Source organism: Gossypium hirsutum, chromosome D03 (genome assembly GCF_007990345.1).
Source record: "Gossypium hirsutum isolate 1008001.06 chromosome D03, Gossypium_hirsutum_v2.1, whole genome shotgun sequence".
Lineage (NCBI taxonomy): Eukaryota > Viridiplantae > Streptophyta > Magnoliopsida > Malvales > Malvaceae > Gossypium > Gossypium hirsutum.
This window is the reverse complement of record NC_053439.1, coordinates 39993886-40003640: the sequence shown is the minus strand read 5'-3', so window position 1 is coordinate 40003640 and position 9755 is coordinate 39993886. Positions and strand designations below refer to the sequence as shown.

General features: G+C 27.0%; 1 protein-coding gene across 1 annotated transcript; it reads left to right on the top strand.

Moving 5' to 3' along the window:
* Positions 1-8364: 8364 nt before the first annotated feature.
* LOC107950833 (protein SOB FIVE-LIKE 2) lies at positions 8365-9210 on the top strand. The gene has a single exon (XM_016885779.2). The coding sequence runs from the start codon at positions 8593-8595 to the stop codon at positions 9043-9045; it is 453 nt and encodes a 150-aa protein (XP_016741268.2). The 5' UTR covers positions 8365-8592; the 3' UTR covers positions 9046-9210.
* The last annotated feature ends 545 nt before the right edge of the window (positions 9211-9755 follow it).

Genomic DNA, 9755 nt, shown 5'->3' with positions numbered 1-9755 from the left:
TAATATTAGTGTTAATTCATTAGGATGATATTTATTTATTAAGTTATTTAAATAAGTTAATTATTATATAAAGATTATTGATTTATTTTTCACTGCTAAAATTTTACGTTAGTTTTAAATTTATAAAATGAGATATTCACTTGCATAAAATAGGTTTAGTATTAAAATTGATTTGTAAAAAGACTGAGCCACCCTGGTGGTAAATGTGATCTCTCTAGCTAGGGTCTACAGTCTAAGCCATCTATCATCATCTTCTTCTTTCTCATATCCATTAATAACGTCTTCTACATCTTCATTAGCATGTTTTCCTTAACTCCAATTTGGAGAGTACTTCAAATGCTCATACACCATTAACATCAACAATCTTAGGATTCTACAAAATGAATATCTAAAAGATCAAGAAAGGAAATGATAGTGACAACTTAGGATTATTGGATTGGGCATGCTTGACTATCTCATTAAAAATCTTCCCCAGGTTGAATTTAGTGAAGGTTACGACCTTGCACAATAAGCTAACCATCTTTTTTGTCATTGTATTTTTTTAGCTATTGGGTAGCTAAAGAAATATCTAATCTTCCCAGGACTAAAAGTAAAGAGATGTCCACAAACATAGGAACTCATGTGATTAGCACTTGCAAAATCCTTGATGCTTTTCTGCAAATTTGCATAAAATTCCAACATAACATTTTTGGTTTAACATACCCAATATTCATTATCATAAAATCCCTTCTCATCAATATTCATTTCCAAGATGAAACCTTCTCGAGCTATGGTCTTTGTCCTTACAATACATTCAAAATATATAAAAATCTAAAAAATATAAATTTATAAATTTATAAAATTATTAAAAATATTAAAAATATTATTTGTCACTAGAATGAACATGAACATATAGTGTCCAAATACATTTGAGCCTGGACAACCATTTGTTTATATTCATTTTAGACATGCTTTTTAGTAAATTTATATATTTTTAAATTTTCATAAATTATAATATTTTTATATTATTATTAAATTAAAATACAAAAAAAAATTGATATATCATAAAATATGATGTTTTATATATTTGGACAAATATATTTTATAAATTTTGATGTGAAATAATATATTTTATAAATATTAAATTTAATATATTTTTTATTTCATAATAGTAAAATAAAAATGTTAAACTGAACGTCAATAATGGCAATGTAGAACGATCGCAAAACAATAAGAAAAAAAAAATAAGAACACAGATTTTACGTGGAAACCCTTTCGAGAAAAGATCATGGGCAAAGGAGAAGAAATTCACTAATATTGAAAATTGAATGATACAAGAGGAGTTTCAACTACATCTATTTGAAGGTTGGAAACCTTTATTCTAATCAATGTCAAATAGAAGAAGAGTAGTTCTATACAGATTTTACTTGTGCTACATGGTCCGTGCTGCGGGGGCTGAACGGTCGGGGATCTATTGGGCTACAGCCTCGGGCCTTCGGGTCACACAACTGTACTATTTCTTTAATAAGGATTCGGGTCACACAACTCTAACAAAAAATATAATATTTTATGAAAAATAAAAATATATAAAAGTATTGAAACATGTATGAAATGAATGTGGGCAAATCGTTTGTGTAGGTTTAAATGTATCTGGCGCGAGTCAAGATGTGAGGTTATCAGATGTCACCATGCTATTGGTTGTCAATGTCACGTCAACTTATTTTAACGATGTTACTGATGAGGTACCAAAAATGTGTGACAAAATTGAAGTTTAGGTACCAATTAGGCACGGGTGGCCAAGTTCAAGGGGCAAAATACATATTAACCCTAAAATTTAAAAAACCAAACATGCAATTTTTCATTGAAGGAGGGGGGGAGGTAGGGACTATACTAGCCACACCCTTGGTGACACCCTTGGTGTTATGCACTAAGTTAATTGTACCAAACATCCCTAAATTAGAGGTCCCCAAACTTTAAAACATACTAATTACATTCTCAAACTATTGATGTTATATTAATACGGTTCTTCTGTTACGAAAATGTTAATTGAATGGTTAAATGAGACATCAAATCTTATGCAATATAATTTAAAATGAAAAATTTTAAAGAAAAATGAATGTTGTAAAAATTTGAGGTTCTCGAAGCTTTTACAGAAACTATCGTTCACTCTCTCATTTTTTTTATTTTACTTTAACTTTATTTTTTAATTTTAAAGGTTATGCGGTAACATTTTACTTTTCTTTACTATTTTCATTTTAAATTATGTCACATAAAATTTTTCATGTCATATAATGGCTAAATTAACGATTTCAATAATGAAAGGACCTAATTGATATAACATCGATAATTTTGAGATGTAATTAGAATGTTTTGAAGTTTAAAATCTAATTTAAAATGAGGGCCATAATTTGAGAATATTTGTATACAATTAACTCTTAAATATATCATTTACTATATAATAAAAAAATTAGAATGGTAACCTATAAATTAAGGTAGATTATAACATTTTTTTAAATCACTATTTATATATCTAAATAAGATTAAAAGTAAAAAGAAGTCCTTAAAAAATTAAAAAATCAATTAAACCCTTAAAAAAATTACATCTTCTTGAGTCTTTAATGACAAATTTTTTTTAACTAAACCCCTTTCGATTAGCCGTTAATGCGTTGATGTGACTAACGGCAACGACTAAAAAATGACACATAGCATGCCACTTCAATAAAAAAATTTCAAATTTTTAGAAAATTTAATAAATATTTTTAAAAATTATTACAGTAGACAAGTAGCAATATCACTGAATGCAGTGACTAATAAGAACATGATGCTGTTGAAGGAGCTGGGCTGTGCTATTTTCCCTCAAAATTACAGTGAAAAGCACTCCGAGCTCGCACCTTCTACTTCTACCGATTTCACTAAGCTTTATGCTTTTTTATCCCCCTCTTTTTTCTTAGATTTTCTTTTCACTCTTTTATTCATTATTTCGCTTAAAATAAATTGATAGCTTTCCTTTCTTTAATATTTGTTTAGATTTATTCAAGTATCGGGTTTGAAATCGTGAAAAATATTTTTTCAGTTTCCCTTAAATGTTTGAGTAAATTTGATTTTCATATTTTACGGAAAAAAAATCAAATTGTTGATAAATAGATGAAATTGAATTAATAATTTTTACTAATTTATTGTATATAAATTGTTGAATTATTAATTTTCATATCTATTATTCAACGAGAAAGTTTAACAATAGGGATAAAGTAACATTTAGTTCTTGAATTTGATAACTTTTTTCAACTTAGTCCTTGAACTTTTTGAGTCCATTTTTTTTTAATTTTTAATAATAGTATTTTAATTTGCTTGGGAAGATTAGATTCTAATTTTGTATATAATTTTTATTAGTAATAATTTATATATACAAAATTCTAAGTATAATAATTATTAATTCAATTTGAAATTTGGACTTTTTAAAATTTGAATATATATAAATTATTATTAAATATTAAATATTGATTTTTTTTCAATTTTTTATAATTATTAGTAATTTTTTATAATTTCTAAACTTTTGAAGATATCTAGAATAAATTTGGACAAATGATTGTCCCGATTCAAATGATTCTGGATAATTATATGTTTAGGTTCATTTCAATGTAATTTTTATTAATTATTTTTAAAATTTTTATATTATTTTAAAATATATATTAAAAAAAGATTTTTTTTTTATCACCATGACATGCCAACTAGAGATTTCCAATAAAGGGAGGATTTAATTGATAAATTTTTTATGATTAAGAATTAAATAGGGCGCACTTTTTTTTAAAAAAAAAATTCTATTGATTTTTTTTTTATTTTCTACTATGGGCTTTTTGACCTTATAAGTTTATCTAAATATTATCACAAATTTATCAAATTTAACTTTTTCCTTATAATACAATTAGAAAAAAAGATTGTTTCCAGACTATCACAAATTTTTAAAAAGAAATAATTAATACACATGGATGAATCATGCATCCTACAAAAAAAAAATTTAATATATCCATTTTATGGTTAATGTTCAATATTTATGATTATCTCTTCCAACAATATTATTTCTAAGATTTGAACTTATATATATATTTTTAAGAATACAATATACTTTATTATTGCTTTCAACAATACCGTCTCTAATGTTTAAACTTACATATCTTTTTAAAATTATAACATGTCTTATTATTACATCCAATATTTATTGATATATAAAATTATTTAATTTTATATTAACTTGAAGTCGTAGTAGGGAATGGACGACTCTTGGTTATTCTTGCCAATGGAACTTCAAAATTTTTGTTTAAGAGTGGAGTTATACAGTAACTTAATGTTTAAATCAGTGGGAAAAATTGCATTACCAGAAGTTGAGAATATATAATATAATTAGTGCTGCATTTGTGATGAGAGGAAATTATATGTAATTGAAGTTTGAGATGAAAGCTGAAAGCAGCACCATGACAACCATCTGAAAATAAGAAGGAAATAATTAAAGGGTCATTTCAATAGTGAATGCATGGAGTAAAATTCTGGGAATTAGTTAACTGTCTGATCACACTAATTTCACCCAGTACTTAAAAGTTATGGTATCCAGCCAATTCATCCATCCATCTAGTTCATTGATACAACTTGTTTAATCAGCACCAACTTTATCTGTTGAAAGTATAGCATTTGAGGGTTTATTCATTTCAAACAAAATAAGCATCTAGTTTATATTCACGAATACCCAAGTTGAGTCCTCCTCCATAACATACCAATTATATAAATTAAGAATAGGAAGCTTTGTTGAAGTTGAACCAAATGAAGTTCTTTATACTATCATAAAGAAGTTGCCAAACAAATACAATTTATTTCTCAGAATACACTTTCATACTTCAAATCTCAAATTTACAAAAAAGTAAAAAATAAAACTGATTTTTTGTATAGATACTTCTACATGTAGCTTCCTTCCCAACTTCGGAAGAAAAATGTGTTCAAGGATACTCAAATCTAAATTTTCCTAATTGTTGCAATAGCAATGATATCAACTGAATTAAAGCTCAATATCAACTTCTAGTAATCCATTTTAAATTCAACCACTCTCACTAATTTATATATATATATATATATATCATTTGAAGCATTAGCAATGAAGTTTTTAGCTCCACAAGTGAAATTAAAAGAATGTCATATAGCACATTTATTTATTTTTCATTTCTTTAAATATAAATTGAACACATTAGATGATTTCTTGACACACTTATGAAATTAAAATAATTTTATATATCAAATAATTATTCATATATATATATTAAAATGTTGACACAATTATTTGTTATCATGTTCAAATCTTATCATGTCTAAGTTTTTATTAATTTTATTTTAATTTTTATATAAAAACAAGAATACCATCATCATAATAATATAACTTAATTTGTATATAGGGGATATTTTAGTCATTTTTTATTTAAATCGTTATCAATTAACTCATGATACTAACTCAGTCAAATTTAAATAATACTAGATTTTGTTACATATACATTATGGATTGAAAAGAAAACTTAATATTAAATTATATTTATAAAAAATTAAGTCATAACCTCATAAAGTAATTAAGAATAATTTTTTTTTAGGTTGGAGTTTAATTTTAGATATTTTATTTTTTGTTTTTAATTTTTAATTTAAACATTTCATATATAAAAATAGTAAAACACCAACATATCATTAAATTTATATTTAGTATAATATTTTTGATAAAAAAAGGTTGAATAACTCAACGAAATGATATAGATATAGACATATAATGCTACATGTTGAGAGGACAGGCACAATCAAATTAGAGGACAGGAGCAGAAGCAGAGAAAGATATTAGGACATCTCAGTCTCAAATGGTCTCACTCATAATTAAAACCTAAACTCCAGTTGGCTTCCTCTCTCTCTCTATATAGAACCCTAGTAAAAAGCCTGCTGAAGTATTAATGAGAGGATAAAAGAGAAATGAAACTACGAAAAGTGTGAAAGGCAGGCTAAATTGGGGCAATGAAGAGATGATGTTATTCAACTTCTCTAGCCTTTATTTAAAATACAAACAAAAAGTCTTATGTTCTTCTTCTTAGTTTTATTACACTGTGACCAAACTGTCTTTTGCATTTAAAGCATAACCCCTTTGAATTAATGGCAATTGCAGAGAGAAGAAGTAAAGAAGATTTTGTGTATTAAAAACTACATAGCCTCAACAACCCTTGTCCTTTCAAATTCAAGAACCAAATTTTCAAAAAAAAAAAACACTTCTTTTTTTATTTATGCGTTTTACAAGATGAATTTCACTTTCTTTTTGCAGTTTCTAGCTGTCTTCTGCTGATTCAAAGTCAGAGAATTACTGGGTCTGTTGATTTCCAGGCACCGAGTAACATCGTCTTTATTATTATAGTTTGTATTCGTTTTTTTTGTAAAATATAATTAACCAGTAATATTTTGTTTTTGGAATAAAATAAGGGTTAATATTTGATGAAATATAATTTTATTTATTGTTAGTTAACTAGACTATAATATATAATTATTCATAATGAATAAATTATTAGTTTCCTCTTAAAAAGTATAATTTTTAGATATTAATAAAATAGTATCATGTCATTAAATTTAAAAAATAACAAAATATTATTATACATCCATTTATATTTAATATTTTCTCTAATTTAATTTAGCTTTAATTAATTTACTTAAAATAATTATTTTTTAAAATTATAAACAAACATTTTCTTCTTCTTTTACAAATTTTAATCATTTTGTTTTTTTTTCATAAGTATTTTTGTGCAACCGGTTTAAAAAAGAATTAGTAATTTTGTGGAATTTTTCTATATCATTGACACATAATTTTGATAATTATTTTATCTTGAACCTCGATCCTTAAACTCGAACCTTAAACCTTAACCTTGAACCCCGAACCCTAAGGTTCAGGATTCGGTGTTTAAGATTTGAGTTTGGAATTCAAGATTTAGGTTCAAGGGTTTGGAGTTATGGGTTACAAGTTAAGGGTTCATAGTTTATGGGTTCGAGGTTACGAATTTGGTGTTCGAGTTTAGAGTTTAAGGTTTAGGGTTTAGAGTTTAGAATTCTAGATTTGGGTTCAAGGTTTGGGATTTGGGATTAAAGATAAAAAAAATTACCAACATTATGTGTCAATGACTTGAAAAAAATTGTTGAAATGTCATTAGATAATTAAAAATGTACCATGAATAATGTGATTAGTGGGAAGGTTCCATAAAATATTTTCTCTAAGGATGGGTGTATAATAGTTTCATGTCTTTAAAATTTGATGATGTGGTAAAATTTTATTGATGCCTAAAAACTTTAATTTTTAGGATTATCCTAATGTAAGTTAAATGAATTTATTTTTAAAAAATTTGAATGATTTGTCATCATCTAGTTTAAGAGAGTGCTTAAAAATTATTAGTGGGTAAACTATCTTGTTAATCATTTTAAATATGAGTCTTGGTCATTCAATTTTTTTTGTTGATTTGGTCAACCTAAAATATAAATTGATCAAATTATCACTACACCAATAAATGATAACAAAAGACTAACAGTGTATTTTTACCTTAGCCACTCTAAAATTAAGATAAATTACTTATCAATTACTTTAAATAGGGTTGCTCTTAATCCTACAAATTTCTTCATATAAATATTCCGTTAGTTTTTCACCAAATTAAAAAAAAATATTTTGGCCATAATTTACCCATTAGTAATGGAGGGGACTGAGGATATGTAACTTTATAAATTATTTTATAAGCACCTCTTGATAACTTATTTTTAAAAAATTCGAATAGGTCAGATAAAAAATTTTATTGGTATGTGAAACAATTTGATTTTTTTTTTATTTTTTGAAAATTTTATTAAAAATATTAGTTTTTATGAAGTCTTTTTCACTAATTTTAAAAAAAATGTTTATATTATAAAGAGCAATTATTCTCTTTACTGTCAGAGAAGTAAATTTTTTTATTTAAGATAATATCAAATATTCCTTTTAATTATTTTATTATGTTTTCTGTTTCATCTTTAAAAACAACAGAGTTCATCATAATTTCACTTACTAAGTAATTTTATTTTATTTAATAATAATATATAAACAAATCAAAATTAATTTTTTTAAAATTATAAGAGAAAAATAAAACCCTAATAATAAGGCGTTTAATACCATTCAAACCCATTTTATACTTAACCATCAGTCAAAACCAAAGCTAAAATTTGATTAAGCTGCGAGAAGTAGGATTTTGTATTTAGAAAAGGAAAAGGTATAATTTAAATAAATTTTAATTCTTTGTTTCTGGACTATTATGATAATAAATGCTATATATGATGACGAATACAGATAATAAATATGATTAAGAAATAAAAGCAAAATGAGGACATAACAACAGTAACATTGCATTAACAATGGTATTTAACCTGGCTTCCAGGTGTTGGAATTATCTAGTATATCCTAAGGCAATTAATATAGTTTGAGTGTGATGGGTTCTGTTGTTTTTATCTTCAAAGCTGCTTTCCTATATTTAACAACTCAAAACCTTTCATCATTTGCTTGATTCTTGTTTCTACTCCATCTTTATTCTTTACTCATATCATATGGAGCCTTCCAATATCTTCGGAGGCGCCGAAGAATGCCACAGCAGCGAATCAGGGTGGACAATGTACATTGGTGACGCCGCAGCCGACGATGACGGCGACGCAGGCACTGATGCTGACGACTACGACGACGACGATGATGGTGATCGTTTCGACGGTGCTGACGAAAGCCAAACAGATGCCAACCATGAAGCCGAAACTGACGACTCTATGGCCTCCGATGCTTCTTCGGGTCCAAGCCATCGTTTGGAGCAGGAGGTGGAGGGTGAGGAAGAGGGCCGCCATTGTTATTCAGACAAGAAAGCTAGGAAATCATCAGTGGGCAGCAAACAAAAGCCTGAAACGAAAAAGAAACAAGACAAGGAAGAGATGAGGAGGTTGAAGACAAAAGAATCTAGCACTCAATCTCCAAGTGGTTCCAGGAAAAACATCTGGTTCGGTAAAAGAAAGTAGGAGCTTTTGCTCTTTCGTTTTCTCCATTTTTGTACCCTCGGCTCTCTCTTCTTTTGGTGGGTTTTGCAGGGAAAACAGTACCCTACGTATTAGCCTATGACCTATATAATGTAAGCTACAAGTTCTTGTTTCTGCTACACTGCTTAGCAAGCTTCCATTCATGAATTTTACATACCTGCATGCTTTGTTTTAATATTTATATTAGGTAAAAACCGCATTATTTCAATGTTTTTACGGAAAAAATTGCAAGTAATACACCAATGCAACCAATTCTTGTATCCACAAATATGATCAATATTGCTTGGGGTTCAAAAAGCAATTCAATTGAATCTTGTTAATTCAACATTTAATTTGCTCCGCAATACAATATAAAGGCAGCAAAGATTCAAAATTACTAGGAAAGCTGTTTTTTTTACAGGTTCCCATGGATGATATTTTTATTTTTATTTAGCTCTGTTCAGACCTTAAATTTAATTATAAGTAATTATAAATATTAAGTGAACAAATCTATCTATCTAATAATAATATAACAATGGTACTCTACGCCTGTGGATCCAACGGGGACACATTGCCATGCACGTGGGGTGAAGGGAATTTTAGTAAATTTAGTCAATTCAATGACGGCCGGGCCGGCCAACCTTTAATTGAGAAATTGAAATCATTGTTTAAAGGACTAGTATACAATATTTTACATCAATTTTAACTTTAAA